General features: G+C 35.1%; 1 protein-coding gene across 1 annotated transcript in view; it reads right to left on the bottom strand.

The window, feature by feature from the left end:
- The window catches only part of stk32c (serine/threonine kinase 32C), a 271,928-nt gene that overhangs the window by 175,849 nt on the left and 80,045 nt on the right, over window positions 1-16,034 (bottom strand). Inside the window, exon 2 of the mRNA XM_030156106.1 lies at window positions 4,215-4,270. Within this exon, the coding sequence (XP_030011966.1) occupies window positions 4,215-4,270 (56 nt within the window). The remainder of the gene's footprint in view (window positions 1-4,214; window positions 4,271-16,034) is intronic.

The following is a 16,034-nucleotide window of genomic DNA, read 5'->3' as shown; positions in this document are numbered from 1 at the left end:
GCTCGATTACCGTTTTCAGCTGCATATTTCACTACCTGCAGCTTGTAATCTGCAGAATATGATTTTCTTTTTGATGGCATTTTTTTTCAGCCCTTCTCAGTTGTCTTTATAAGTTACCGGTAATGTTGAAATTTAAAATTTTCAGTGGTACAGATGTAGCAAGTACAGGTACACAAGCCTAGAGCGCCCTCTTGTGGCTGTCAGTGTGAAAATAACGAACATGTGAAATTATATAATAATGTGTTAATTATTTCACATATAAGTCGCTCCGGAGGATAAGTTGCAACCCCCAGCCAAACTATGAAAAAAAGTGCGACTTATAGTCCGGAAAATACGGTAAGTCATCACATGGTGAAAATAAAATAAATAATTAGAATTAATGCTGAAATATAAAACACAGTAAATACATCCATATATTAAAACTGACACTCCTGACCTTATTTCATTTCAGTATTTTTTAAATCTCAGAAGCTTTGGTAACATTTTAAGAAGATTTATATTTCATATTATTCAAGATGAGTTTATCTGACTAAGTTTTTTTGTTGTTGATGAAAGGTTCGTTTATTCATTAATGACTGATTAATTTATTTTTCTTATCAAAGAAAGAGGGCACTTTTCAGTTTATATTTTACACACAAAATTTTATTTAACCTTTATTTAACCAGGAAGTCCCTTGAGTTAAAACCTATTTTAAGGGAGACCTAAATTTTCTTTTAAATATTTGTTTTTTGTTTTATATATATATATATATATATATATATATATATATATATATATATATATATATATTAAAGTTTGTTTGTTTTTTAAAATAACTGCATAGACATTGACATTCCTTTGACCTTTCAGGGTCACTCAAGGTCAAAGGTTATGGCACTAAATGAAAGTCCATATGTGACTTCTTATCTATTGCCAATAATATTTATATCAATATCTTCAATAGTTTTCAAGTTATAGCACTTTGAAATGTGTCCCATTATAAACCAATGGAGATTTTTAATATTGAAAAATTCATAAAAAAATTTAAAAATCTGTATTTCCCAACTCTTTGAACACACCCAGTAGACCTTACCCCAGAGATGATCCACAACAAATATCAAGTCATTCTGACAGTTTTGTAAAAGAAGATTCTTGAAAAATTGTTTACAGACAATGGACGGACGACATCTGATACAGACCATTGGACTAAAAACAGACAACATTGGCACAAGAACAAATTTTTTCGCATTTTTCAGTCAAAAATGCTGAAATGAGAGGTGGGGGTACTTGGCTAAAAATATATATATATTTCAGGGGGTACTCCACTATAAAAAGTTTGAGAATCACTGCTTTAGATCGTCAAAAAATAAGGTGTAAGAATTAATTATCCACTAATATCTCATGACGGCAGGAGTGCAGGTTTGATTTTTAATACTATATAGAACATGAATGATGGCGCAGTGCGTGAGTAAATCATTATCCGGTGAGGTGCTGTTTATTCTCTGAAGCTCGGCGTGTATTTCCTGGCTTACTGCAGATTCCCTTCAGTATCATAAGGGAAATGACAGCAGCTTGAGGGAACAAAGCAATAAGAAAAATTTACATAAATTCACATGGTAATATATTCAGCATCAGCCAATGACTTTCTATATAACAGAGGGACATGTTTGGGGAAAAAAAAAACAAAAAAAAAAAAAAAGAAGAGCAGAGCAAAGCAGAAAGATTTTGCAAAGCATGCACAGACACAAGTATAATGAACAAATATTAGGCGTGATATTTGGAATGTAAAATGAAGATAAACTATTCCAATCTCTGGAGTCCAATTTGTGTATCGACACATACACACACGCGCACGCTGAAGCCTGAATTCATTACCCAAATCTCATACAGGCATTCAATACGGACACAAAGGAATCCTTCAACGAACAAACCGCCCACAAGTTAATCCAAAATGTCTGTTTTATCAACAATGGCCACCAGTGATGATATTGACACCTGAGACGAGGTTGAAAAGAACGGGGTAATTTGGTTTCACAGTGTTCGGCCTCGCGCTCACATGCCAAGTTTTGTTCTCTGTTGCTTTCAGCTCTGCCGCTGAGCACGATGACAAATGCAGACAGAGTTTTGTGCAGCTCTGTAATTAAATGGAGACGAAGGGTCAAAACTCCCAACAGGTTAGCTGGCACGACACGGAAAGTACAAGTGACTCTCCTCCAACTGATTTTACCTCCAAATCCTACAGCTCTTTAACCCAAAAAGACCCAAACATGAACCATCGACCAAAAGCATCTACTGATCTAAACAGTTTAATATCTATTGATCCATTAATCCTATCAATACATGTAAATAATCGGGTTAAAATACAGTTATTCATCTTTTCATGGTCATCAGATATGACCCATTTGGACGTTTAGAGGCTCTGTAGTTACCATGGAAACACCGTCATCTTCTAAAACATTAATTCACCAGAAAAACCCTTGGAGTTGGATAAATGACAGTAGATGGAGACACTTGTTTTATGTTTAGTCAATGATATTTTTGCTAAAAAAGTAACTTTTCCTGTTTTTTCCTGTTTGGAATTAACCCTAAGCTTTTATGAGCATCTATATGATCAGAGAATTAAATATAGGAAAACAAATGATTAACAAGGAAAAAACTTAAAATACAGATGATGACATTACTATAAATGGGGATAAATCACTTAAGAAAGGTTAAATATAGAGAAAAATCCATTTGGGAACTGCCACAGAGTATCACTGGGTCTTTATGGGTTAACCCATAAAAACCAAGTGGTATTTTTGAAACAGTTGCAAAACAGTTTTTTTCTTTCTATTTAACTTTTCTTAAGCGATTTATCATCGTTTATGATAATATTATCCTCTGTATTTTATAGTTTTTCAGTGAAAATCAAATCAATTGTTATATTTAATTCATTGATCATGTATAGATATTTATAAAGTTGAGGGTTATTCTATCAAAAACAGAGAAAGCTGAAGAAAGAGTGAATTTTTTAGTCAAATCTATCATTAACTGAACATAAACCCAGTGCCTCCATGAATTTTCTCTCTATTTAACCTTTACTTAAGTGATTTAACACCATTTATTATAATATTATCATCTGTATTTTACATTTTTCAGTGTAAATCATGTATTTTCCTATATTTACAGGGTGGGGAAGCAAAATTTACAATGAACATTTAGTTGTTTTTTCTCAGCAGGCACTACGTCAATTGTTTTGAAACCAAACATATATTGATGTCATAATCATACCTAACACTATTATCCATACCTTTTCACAAACTTTTGCCCATATGAGTAATCAGGAAAGTAAACGTCAAAGAGTGTGTGATTTGCTGAATGCACTCGTCACACCAAAGGAGATTTCAAAAATAGTTGGAGTGTCCATAAAGACTGTTTATAATGGAAAGAAGAGAATGACTATGAGCAAAACTATTACGAGAAAGTCTGAAAGATACTATTAAAGAAGAATGGGAGAAGTTGTCACCCGAATATTTGAGGAACACTTGCGCAAGTTTCAGGAAGCGTGTGAAGGCAGTTATTGAGAAAGAAGGAGGACACATAGAATAAAAACATTTTCTATTATGTCAATTTTCTTGTGGCAAATAAATTCTCATGACTTTCAATAAACTAATTGGTCATACACTGTCTTTCAATCCCTGCCTCAAAATATTGTAAATTTTGCTTCCCCACCCTGTAATTTACTGATCATGTAGATGTTTATATTAGCTCAGATTAAAACTGGGGGTTAATATATCAAAAACTGAAGAAAAAGTGACTTTTTCAGTCAAATATATCATTAATTGAACATAAACAAGCATCTCCATCCACTGTCATTGATCCAACTACATGGGAGCTCACTGGTGAATCAATGTTGTAGAAGACGACAGTGTTTCCACGGTAACTACAGAGCCTCTGAACATCCAAATGGGTCATATCTGATGACTATGAAAAGACGACAAACTATTTTTTACACTAATTATTTACATGTATTGATAGGATACGTGGATCAACAGTTATTAAACAGTTTAGATCAGTAGATGGTTTTGGCTGACAGTGGACGTTTGGGTCTTTATGGGTTAAAACAGAAAAACACTATGTATCTCTTCAGCGCTTGGCCTTTCCTTGATTCTTTAGCAGAGATAATGACTATGGTGGGTAATTGACAGTACAGGCCACGCACACACCCACTGTCAGAAAAATGGAGGTTATATTACCTTTCCGAAGCTCCCCTTCCCAATGGCTCGCAATATCTGGAAATGGTCAAAGTTCACTGTGGGAAAAAAAATAAAAAGAGGAGAAGGTGGTAAGAGAAATAATTCACGAACAAGAGGTTTGACACAGCGCTAGCCTACATTTACTGTTGTGCTGGATCTGATCTCAAATGAGGCAATGACAATGAGGTTAATGTTCCGGCTTTCAGCATTAATTTAAAGGTGTGCGCCCACACCAGCAGAAGAGGGAATGCAGACGGTTTTATAGCCTTCCTCCAGAAAGTAATTAGGCAAGTTAACAAAAACCCTTCCATTTAACGGTTTGCAGCAAATCTTTGGCAATCGATAATTGGCCGACATCGACGGCCCACAAACTCCTCCTCACTTCACTCCCGTTTCAAGGGATTTTAGCAGTTTTTGTTTTGTATTTTTTGGTTGTCACATTCTTCATAGCCCAACACCAGAGTCCTTTTTTCTTATCAGTTCCCTCATGAATGGATCAGTCAAATAAGATCAATATCAAATCAATCGCAAGTCAGTGGATCAGTTACACATTAATCAGATTTAATAGAAACTAAGAAATACATTTACATGATGATAATTAAGGTGATAAGCTATAATGTACATGTGTAAATGATAAACTGAGGCAAAATATTGTTAAGAATTCACTTTTTTTTAAAAGAAATTTTAGGTTATTCATTAATTTTCAGGTTAGTCACATTTTTTGTTTAAGGATAACTTAAGGTAAGCGTTTATACATATTGTAATTTTAGCTCTTGCACTAAAACACAAAGAAAACGGTGTAGTTATCATTATGCTATTATTTTTCTCATCCAACCCTCTTGAGGTCAAATTGGGATGAATGTGGCCCCTGACTTTTAAGGGATTTTGGTAATTTGATTTTCGCAAGTCAGTGGATCAGTTACACATTAATCAGATTTAATAGAAACTAAGAAAATACATTTACATGAAGATAATTAAGGTGGTAAGCTATAATGTACATGTGTAAATGATAAACTGAGGCAAAATATTGTTAAGAATTCACTTTTTTTTTTTTAAAGAAATTGTAGGTTATTCATGAATTTTCAGGTTGGTCACATTTTTTGTTTAAGAATAATTTAAGGTAAACATTTATGCATATTGTAATTTTACCTTTTACACTAAAACACAAACAAAACTGTGTAGTTATCATTATGCTATTATTTTTCTCATCCAACCCTCTTGGGGTTGGGCTGAATGTGGCCCCTGACTTTTAAGGGATTTTGGTAATTTGATTTTCGCAAGTCAGTGGATCAGTTACACATTAATCAGATTTAATAGAAACTAAGAAATGCATTTACATGATGATAATTAAGGTGGTAAGCTATAATGTACATGTGTAAATGATAAACTGCGGTATAATATTGTTAAAAATTCACTTACTTTTTGAAAGAAATTTTAGGTTATTCATGAATTTTCAGGTTAGTCACATTTTTTGTTTAAGGATAGTTTAAGGTAAACATTTATACATATTGTAATTTTAGCTTTTGCACTAAAACACAAAGGAAAATATGCAGTTATCATTATTTCTAAGTTATTATGCTATTATTTTTCTCATCCAACCCCCTTGAGGTCAAATTGGGCTGAATGCGGACCCTGACTTTTAAGGGATTTTGGCAGGTTTTTTGTTGTTTTTTTTCCATCACGTTCTTCATAGCCCAGACCAGAGTCCTTCTTTTCTTTCTTATCAGTTCCCACATGAATGGATCAGTCGAACAAGATCAGTCTCAAATCAATCACAAGTAGGTATGGGAATCGAGAACCGGTTCTTTTTGAGAACAATTTAACTCAATTCTTTGGAATCGTTTGCCTGCCTGCTTAACAATTCTGCTTATCGATTCTGCCTTAGTTGCGCATGCGTGATGACGTCACACACACGCTGCATTGTTTTGGTTCAGAAAGTAGCTAACATGGTGTTGAGGAAGAAACGCTCTAAACTATGACTATATTTCACGCAGAAAGATGACACCAGGGCCACCTGTAACACTTACAAAGCTTCCATTTCTTCATTTGTCCACAAAACATGCAATTCATTTGCAGGAATGTCATGTATTTGATATTCAACTTAGTGACGCTTGTCTAGCGGTAGAGCAAACACCAGGGCATAATCCCAGCCCGGCCCAGTTCTGGTGGAGGTCAACAAACATCCCCTCAACTGCCCCCTCAAAAAAAAAGTTTCTGTGGGTAGGGGAGAGGACAATGTGGTGCACAGCAGACACAGAGGAATTCATAGTGTCTTATGTTTCAGATTCACTGTACGGTGCCCCCCCCCCAGCGTCATCTGTTATTATTATTTGTGCATACTGTATATGTAATATTTTCTGTGCAGAGATGGAAATATAAAAGACAGTTGATGCAAATACAACCGTTTGTACTCTTTCATTCCCTCTCCCAATGAGAATTGATAACAGAATCGATAAGGAATCGGATCAATAAGTAAAACTGATCATGGAATCGGAATAGTTAAATTCTTATCGATTCCTGTCCTTAATAACAAGTCAGTGGATCAGTTACACATTAATCAGATTTAATAGAAACTAAAAAATACATTCACATGGATGATAATTAAGGTGAAACAGCGTTCATCTATTAAGTTTGTTTCACAGGAAGCAAACTTCATTTACATTTATCCCAAAGGCTGATATTTTCAATCCAAACAAAAACACTGCACTTCTCATTTGTCTATGATGCAACTGTTTATTAATTCTTTAATTAATTACTGTATGACTTACTGTTAGTGAATTCAGTACTAGTATTCCTTCTATTCATCACTTTAAACATTCTATAATTATTATAATTATATTACTCTATTATCATTTTTAATTGGCTCTGTACTTTCTTTTCCGTTTATCTGGTGGTTCCATTTATTTATTTCTGAACAAACTGAACTTTGTGTGGGAGCTGTTCTATATCCTCAAGAGACCAAGGAAAGTAAAAGTTTTGGCTTTTTTTATACTAACTGTAATTTTCCAGCTTGGGATAAATAAAGTGCATCTATCTATCTATCTATCTATCTATCTATCTATCTATCTATCTATCTATCTATCTATCTATCTATCTGACATCTGATTGGTGAAATATTTCATAAAACCCACTTTAAAATCCAAACTAACCTTTTAAAAGCAGCTGTGCAAGACAAACACCAGACTCCTTTGACAAAAGCAGAAACTTTACACAAAATTTGAGTTTCTGGTCCACCACTGCTTCATTTGGTGGGTCTTATTTCTTGGTTTTGGTGTTTGTTTGTTTTTTAAACAGATCACTTGAGATGTAACCAAACAAACTAACCAATCTCCTCTTTGCTGCTCCTATCTATCTATCTATCTATCTATCTATCTATCTATCTATCTATCTATCTATCTATCTATCTATCTATTGATTAGATTGATTAGAAACAGCATGATGCAACTGTACTTTCAGAAACTTTGTTTTGTTTGTTTTTTTAATGTCTGTTGCAGTGGACAGCAGGTTTTAAGTAAGGCTGTAGAACTCTTGTCACCTACAGAGGACAAAAATGCATTTGTGGGTCTCCAGAGGACATAATGTAAATAAACCTGTCTGGACTAATAAGATCGCCTAATAATTAGATTTAAAAATAAGTTTAAAAAATGTTTAATTCTAATTCTCTATTTATAAAAACACCAAATTTCTCATTTTCTTTTATATTTCATTTTTTACTTGTGTTTTTTTTCCTACCTGTTTTTTTTTCTTTGCACTTGTGTGTTGTATGTTGCTGCTGCATTGTTAGCAATAAAATCTTATCTTTTTCACCAACAAAGTGATTGGGTCTTTATTCTTCTTTTTTACAGATTTATTTGTATTCGCTCTTTTTCATTTTGCTGTATTTTCAGAAGCCCCACACAGAGGAATGTGGGTAGTTAAACAGCACCAAGGATCCATATATGCATCCTTGAAATTACTCCAAAGGACTGACTCAGTGTTTGGAAGGATCCTGGACATTGGAACAACTTTATGTAAATGCATCTTTGAAGAACTGGTCAGTGTCTTTGTCCTGGACCTGAAACATTTGCGAGGCCAGCTGACTGACACGGCCGGTCACCAACGTCATATTCACAAAGTCCTTGGTCACCAGAATGTACAGTACTTTTCTGCTGTACCATCTGGAATGAAAAAGCCTTTGAGTTTTCCACTATTCACCTACGAACACCCTCAAACAACCTTCAAGCTGAACGTCAGCACTTGCACATAATAGATATGTTTTCACCATTTTTCCATCTGTAGAGCCTCCACATCAAAGCTATAGAATTAGAATGACAAACCACAGCACTTCTGTTTCAATATAACCCAATATTCTGCATAGCTCTAGAAATTTCCATCCATCGCTCTATTCATAGGTCTATTAAGGCTCTGTCCAACTTACTATTTATGAAGTGAGAATATTTTTCACATTCTGTCTCATCGTGACAGCACAACTTTGTCAAAAAATGACACATAAGCAGGTCAGTCATTGGGAAAAAGTAGCCAGCAGAGGAGACACATTTTGGCAGTCAAAGTCCAAATTTGGCAGCTTGGGAACCAGACGAATCTTAAAGTTCATGTGTCATGTTCTCTGACAGATGTGTCTGCCCCCCCACAGACAAACCGATTTCCATAAAGGCCTAGATCGAGACATTTGGTAGTGTTTATATAATATGGGGTTTGGTACAATGACAGCGATGTGGAGGCAGTTGAATGGTGTATTTTCTCTAAGGCAGGGGTGTCGACACATAGAGGCCAAAATGATCTCAAGTGGACTGGCCCAGTAAAATAAGAACAGTGAAAAAAGTCCAATTATATTATGAAAATGTTTATATCTACAACGTTTCCTTAAAGGAGTGATATTTTGTTTTTTTAAATGGAATTATGCATTTTAAAACATTTCCCTGTGGTCTACATAAACTGTAAATGCTATACTTGGGTCTGAATTCTTCATTAATTCAACTCCACAGGTCAAACTTCAACCCTATTTCTGAGTAATGACACCAGAAAGGTCGTTCTGAGGTAAAACAAACTAATGCACTTAAAACCCCTTCCTGTTATATGTCCATTACATTTGTTAGAAGTTTAATCTACAGTTATATTTCCTTTCACACACTGGCTATTGGTCTGTTCCAGTGGTGTCAAACATATGGTCCGTGAGCCAAAACCGGTCCTCCAAGGGGTCCAGTCTGGCCCATAGGATGGATTTGCAAAGAAACATAGACAGTCAAGTTGTATCGATCATAAAGTTACATGCTATAATTATCAGTTCCAGATGCTTGATAGTAAATGTTTTGTGTATTTGTAGATCCACTGCCATCTGTAAGTTGTAAATGATGAGCTGAGGCACGACATTGTTAACCCTGTAAAGCCTGAACCATTAAATCACTGACAGAAAATTCCAGTTCTTTGAAACCGGAGCCTTTATTGGTCCTTCTGAACAACCAACATTTTTTTCCAATAGCAATTTCCATGTATGAGTTTCAATTTTGTATCATATTTGATACATCAGGTCTCAATGCTCAAATATTATTATTTTTGAACAAACAAAAACATAATATAACACAAACATGTCTGACAAATTGATAATTCCTTTTCAAAACTGCCAAAGTTCTGCCTCCTTCCTCATTAATGACAGTCTTGTAGTGTCACTGGAAAGGCCTCCGGTGAATTAATTTCTCCCCCCTGGTGGATTATCTGTGTATTGCATGTATCTAATTGTATACATCAGGTTTTTCAAGAAAAAAAAATATCACACTGCTCACGTAGAGGGCTTCGAAACTCATGTATGAAATATGATACATTTCGCATTATAGGGTTAAAAATCACTTAATTTTCCTAAGACATTTTAGGTTGTTCATGAATTTTCAGGTTAATCACATTTTTTGATTAAGGACAGTTTGTTAAGGTAAACATTTATATGTATTGTAATTTTATCTTTTGCACTAAAATACAAATAAAAATTTATTGTTGTTGATTTTTATAAGTTATTATGCTATCATTTTACTGGTCCGGCCCACTTGAGGTCAAACTGGGCTAAATGTGGCCCCTGAATTACAATAAGTTTGACACCTATGGTCTATCCACTTGTATCTAGAGATATTTTGCTGCTGCTCATGACCCTCGCCTGTTGGTGCCATGGATACCATCATGTAGAACCAACCACAGGCAGTGACTGCAGTTGGCTCTGCTGTCTGAAAATAGAACTGTGACTGTCAGCTCATAGTGGAAAAACAAATGAAAACTTACATTAGCATGAACATTTGTCATTATAACGGGTCAATAACAAAAAAAAACCCAAAAAATGAAAGGACAAAAGGATCATTGGCTGTTTTAAGCTGTAAATGGACAGCGTGAGGCTCATGTGACTTCAGCCTGTTTCCTGACAGTATTATTGCTTGCGTCAGTGCATGTTTTAGAGTGTATTTCCGAGATGGCTCTGCTGGGAAAAACACAACACACACTCATTCACTGAACCCATAAATGTCTAGTGGTGAATATGGAAAATGCAGCACTTTCACTGGGCTTTTTCTTTCTTACTGCACAAATGTCAAGTCACTGCCAAGGTTAGTTTTACAAAGTACAATGACTGTTCTCCACTGGGTTGGACACAACTAAACATATTCATGTCGAGCAGGGGTGCCAAACTCATTTTAGTTGAGGGGTCACATTCAACCCAATTTGATCTCAAGTGGGCCGGACCAGTAAATTAATAGCACAATAGGCTATGAATAATGAGAAAAGTACAATGAAATTACAAAAATGTTTCACAAAAAAAATGAGTAAACAGAAAAAACTGAAATTTCTTTCTTTTTTTTTTTTAAGTGCAATTTTAACAATATTATGCCTGAACTTATCCTTTATACATGCACAAATGCACAAAACATTTAGCAATAGGCAAAATATTGTTAATATTTTGGAGTCTGGAACTTAAATGAGTTTAACATCCTTGGTTGTTAATATCTTCAGTGTAATTTTTGCACTTCTGTAATTCATCCCATGGGCCACCACTGGAACCTTTGGTGGGCCGGTTTTGGCCCACGGGCTGTATGTTTGACACCCCTGATGTAGAGTATGTGGGGGCAGAACTAATATAGATACAGACTTTAGCCACAGCAAATCACAACTTAATAATCAAAAGTATGATCATGTATCCAGTTAGAATTAACTCTTCAAGACCTACAACTATTTTGTGAATTTTTCTCTACATTTAACCTTTTATAAATGATTTATCACCATTTAACATTTTTTTTTAACTTTTTCAGTGAAACTTTGTGAGACATTTTATTATATTTAATTTCCTGATCATATAGATGTTCAGAGTAAATTCAAAGGTTATTACATCAGATCAGAAAAAAACTGAGAAAAAATGACTTTTTCAGCCAATATATAATTACGATCTTTTGTCAAACTACATAGGTTTTACTGGTGAGTCAATAGTTGCTTTTCCATTGGCCCTCAAATTGCTCAAATATAACTTGCGCATAAAAATTTACCTTACGGAAAAACAACAATTTCACCAAAACTCTCATTTTTCGATTAAAAGTTTTTGCACTGGCAAGAGGTAGTTTTTCAGGTGTAGCGCAATTGGTATATCACACAAAACTGCAATGGAAAGACCTTTTTCCACAACTAGAGTCACATGAATAAGAAAAAAAAAAGATGTTGATGGGCATTACAACAAACGAAGAAGAGTTTTAAAAGAAACATGGCGCGGTATGTGTGGACACATCAGGAAACCAAATCATTTTTTTAAATTTAGTACAAGATAGAGGGGCAATACATAATAACTAGAAAAGCACTTGGAGAGCGCAGACCTCTGCCAAGGCATATCAGCCCCCCCCCTCCCCGATCACCACCAAAATGTAACCATTTCTTCCTTGCAGCAGTATCAACATTTCCTTAAAATTTCATGAAAATCTGTCCATAACTTTTTGGGTTATCCTGCTAACAGACAAAAAATCCCGATGAAAACATAACCTCCACCGTTCCTTGGCGGAGGTAAGAATGAATATATCTGTGAACCAACACGATATTTATGTTCGTCACCATGTTTATGGAATGACTTTTTGCGTCATCTTGTGATAATAAATAAACAAATCATTGCATTTGTGATTTAATGGAAAAACCAACATTACACACTTCTGTTTTTTCGACATTTAGTAAATATTGGTAAAGTTTTGCGCATATGTCCAATGGAAAACCGACTAATTTTGAAGATGTTGGCTTTTCCATGGTAACTACAGAATCTGTGAACATCCAAAAGGGTCATTTCCGATGCTATTGCTAGGATTAGTGGTTCACAAAAAGTATCAAACATTGTAAATGAGTTCAGGCATTTGTTTTTTTTCGCCGGCAGCTGTTTAGGTGTTTGAGGGTTACAGGAGTAGTCAGCTGTTGGGTTTGCAGTCAGCGCTTATGAAAAGCTCTGACATAAGAAAAAGTCTTCTGGGTATTATGGTCTTTGGATGAAATACGTATTTGCATAAAAATGCAAGACTGGTTGAAAAGCTCGATGCTAAATGAGTTTGTTCACTGGGCTTCACATGACTGTGCGATGATAAATAAAGGGATTTGAATTGGGTTTAGATGTTAGTTGTTGGAAATTGGATAAATTGCATATTGGATAAATCACACATATCCTCTAAAATGATTGTCAAGATGAAGAACGAAAAGCCTTGTGATCTCTAAATTAAAGGCGCCTAATCTGGTATTCCAGTTTATCTGGTGGGAACATCAGAGCGCAGGCAGAGGCAGCGAGGAATCTCACGGCTTCACACTCAGTCATCGTCTTTATTCCGTTATATCAATAAGGGTAATGGCACCGTTACATGTTTTGCTGGATGTTTTTTTTCTTTCAGTTAGATATGAGGCTGAGGTGTCAGTACAATGGACCCAAATGGACCAGGCGAGGAATTACTGAGGTTTTTTTTTTTTTTTTTTTTGTAATTATCTTTTTATTATTATTTTTTCAGGCAGCATCATCTTAACATTTTACATCATTTACATGACTATGTATGTAAAGACAAAATAAATAAATAAACAAAACATACTCAAACAGGGGAGCATTGAGAGAAATAGTAAAAATATACAAAGCAACCCAAAATATAGTTAAAGGGAAATAACACATATATTTCACATTCCATTCTTCTCCCCTGACCGGCCCACCAAAGGTTCCAATCTGGCCCGCAGGATGAATTTGCAAAGTGCAGAAGATATTAACAGTCAAGGGCATCAAACTCGAAAATAATAGCATAATAACCTAGAAATAATGACTCCAAATTTTCTTCTTGGTTTCACATGAAAAAAATAACATAACATCATGCTTACAAGTAATGGCAATACCATTTTTTTCTCTTTGATTTACTAGAAAGAACATTAAATTCTGATATCCTTTAATAATAAAACGTCAATAACCTGAACAAATATGAACAACCTGAAATGTCTAAAGAAAAATAAGTGCAATTTTAACAATATTCTGCCTGTTTTGTGTCTTGGTAGATCTGATCTGTAATGCACATGTATAAATCATAAGTTGAGGCATAATATTGATCAGATTTTTCTTATTATTTATTCTTATTTTTCCTTCAGAATTTTCAGTTTTTTCAGGTTATTCACATCTTTTTTGCTTGGATAGTTTGTAAAAATGTAAATGTTTTCATAATTTGTTATTTTTTCCATATAAAAAATTTGGAGTTGTCATTATTTATTGGCTATTATGCTATTATTTGAGAGATTATTTAAGAGAAGTAAGTACAATTTCAACAAGATTCTGCCTACTATTAAATGTTTTGTGTATTTGTAGATCCACTGTGATCTGTGCGTTATAATGTACGTGTGTAAATGAGAAACTGAGGCATAATATTGTTAAAATTACACTTATTTTTTCACTTTGTTCATGTTATCCACATCTTTTGAAAAGATAGTTTGCAGATGTAAACTTTTTCATATTGTAAATCAACTTTTTTTGCTCTAAAACATTGATAAAAGTTTGGAGTTGACATTATTTATATATATTATGTTATTATTTGACTGGTCCCGGCCCACTGGAGATCAAATTGAGCTGAATGTGGCCCCTGAAAGAAAATGAGTTTGACACCCCTGATCTAGATGGTTACAGATATCAATATAGTTACTGTTGAGCACTGATAGGATGTCGTATATGGACTTTCATTTAATTTGTTGTTTTATCCTCCAGGGAAAGTACCACCCACATCTGTTGGGACATTGATCTCCTGAATCCACACCACAGGACTCGAACAGAGACAGAACCTGACAACCTTACAAATTCAACTTGTTAGTGATTCTTGACAGAACATGCCGCTGAGCTACAGAGCCACTGGTCCTATTTTTATTGTTCGCAGGACAATGTTTGAACCGGTATTGTGAAAAAAGGTAAACGACACACACATCCAAAATTAGAGGTGTGCAGGATCGCAAAAAGTAGAACATGGAAAAATAAAGGAAGGTCCGCACAACCTGTGAGCTCCCAAACCATTTATTTAGTAACGTTTCGGACCGAGGCCCTTCATCAGACTGAGGACAGACAAACTTACACAGGTGTTTTATATGTAGCATCTAATCACAACACGTGACCCGCGTTGTACGTCGTTTTGGAATAACAGAAAAAAGTCTATTAAAACTTTTCAAACATATGATCAATTATAAATGATCAAGAGTCAAACATTTCCAAGTATCCACAAATACAAAATACACAGGTGTTTTATATGCAGTGTCCGACCACAATAGCACGTGACATGCAATATACGTCATCTTAGAAGAGCAGAAAATAACTTATTTAACCTTATCATACGTACAATCAATCATAAATCATAGTGTTTCAAATGTCTACAAATATACATAATTTTTAGTGATCAAACTGCTTTGCGCTCATATTTGTAAACAGATATTAATCGCCATATATTTTTTATTAGTAAGTTGTTTTTATTATTATTATTTTTAGCAATTACTAGAAATTTCAGGCGACCCCATTTGAACTCCAGGCGACCCCACATGGGGTCCCACCCCCAAGGTTGAAAAACACTGATATACGAGGGCCGTTCAATAAGTTCATGGCCTCACCCAGAACAGAACAACACAGACTGATAATTACCTCCGCCAAGGAGGTTATGTCTTTGCCAGGGTTTGTTTGTCTGTCTGTTTGTTTGTCTGTCCATTAGTGTGCAACATAACTCAAAAAGTTATGGACAGATTTGGATGAAATTTTCAGGGTTTGTTGGAAATGGGATAAGGAAGAAATGATTAAATTTTGGTGGTGATCGGGGGTGGGGGGGCCCACGGGGGGGGCCACTGATCAGCCTTGGCGGAGGTCTGCGCTCTCCGAGTGCTTCTAGTTTATATTTTATTTTTCAACATAATCTCCATTTAAAGCAATGCACTTGGTCCATCGATGTTCAAGCATCACTATCCCATCACGAAAGAATGTAACATCCTGTATTATAACAACCAGTATTTCTGGGTGAGGCCATGAACTTATTGAACAGCCCTCGTAGTTGCTGTTGAGCACTGATAGGATGTCGTATATGGACTTTCATTTAATTTGTTGTTTTATCCTCCAGTGAAAGTACCACCCACATCTATTGGGACATTGATCTCCTGAATCCACATCATAGGACTCTAACAGAGACAGAACCTGACAACCTTACAAATTCAACTTGTTATTGATTCTTGATAGAACACACCACTGAGCTACAGAGCCACTGGTCCTATTTTTATTATTCGCAGGACAATGTTTGAACCGGTATCGACCAAAGCCAGAATAATCAGCTGGTCTTTTACCACGTT

The sequence above is a fragment of the Sphaeramia orbicularis genome, chromosome 15 (genome assembly GCF_902148855.1).
Source record: "Sphaeramia orbicularis chromosome 15, fSphaOr1.1, whole genome shotgun sequence".
NCBI lineage: Eukaryota > Metazoa > Chordata > Actinopteri > Kurtiformes > Apogonidae > Sphaeramia > Sphaeramia orbicularis.
The sequence above is the reverse complement of the archived record's forward strand: the minus strand, read 5'-3'. Positions and strand labels throughout refer to the sequence as shown.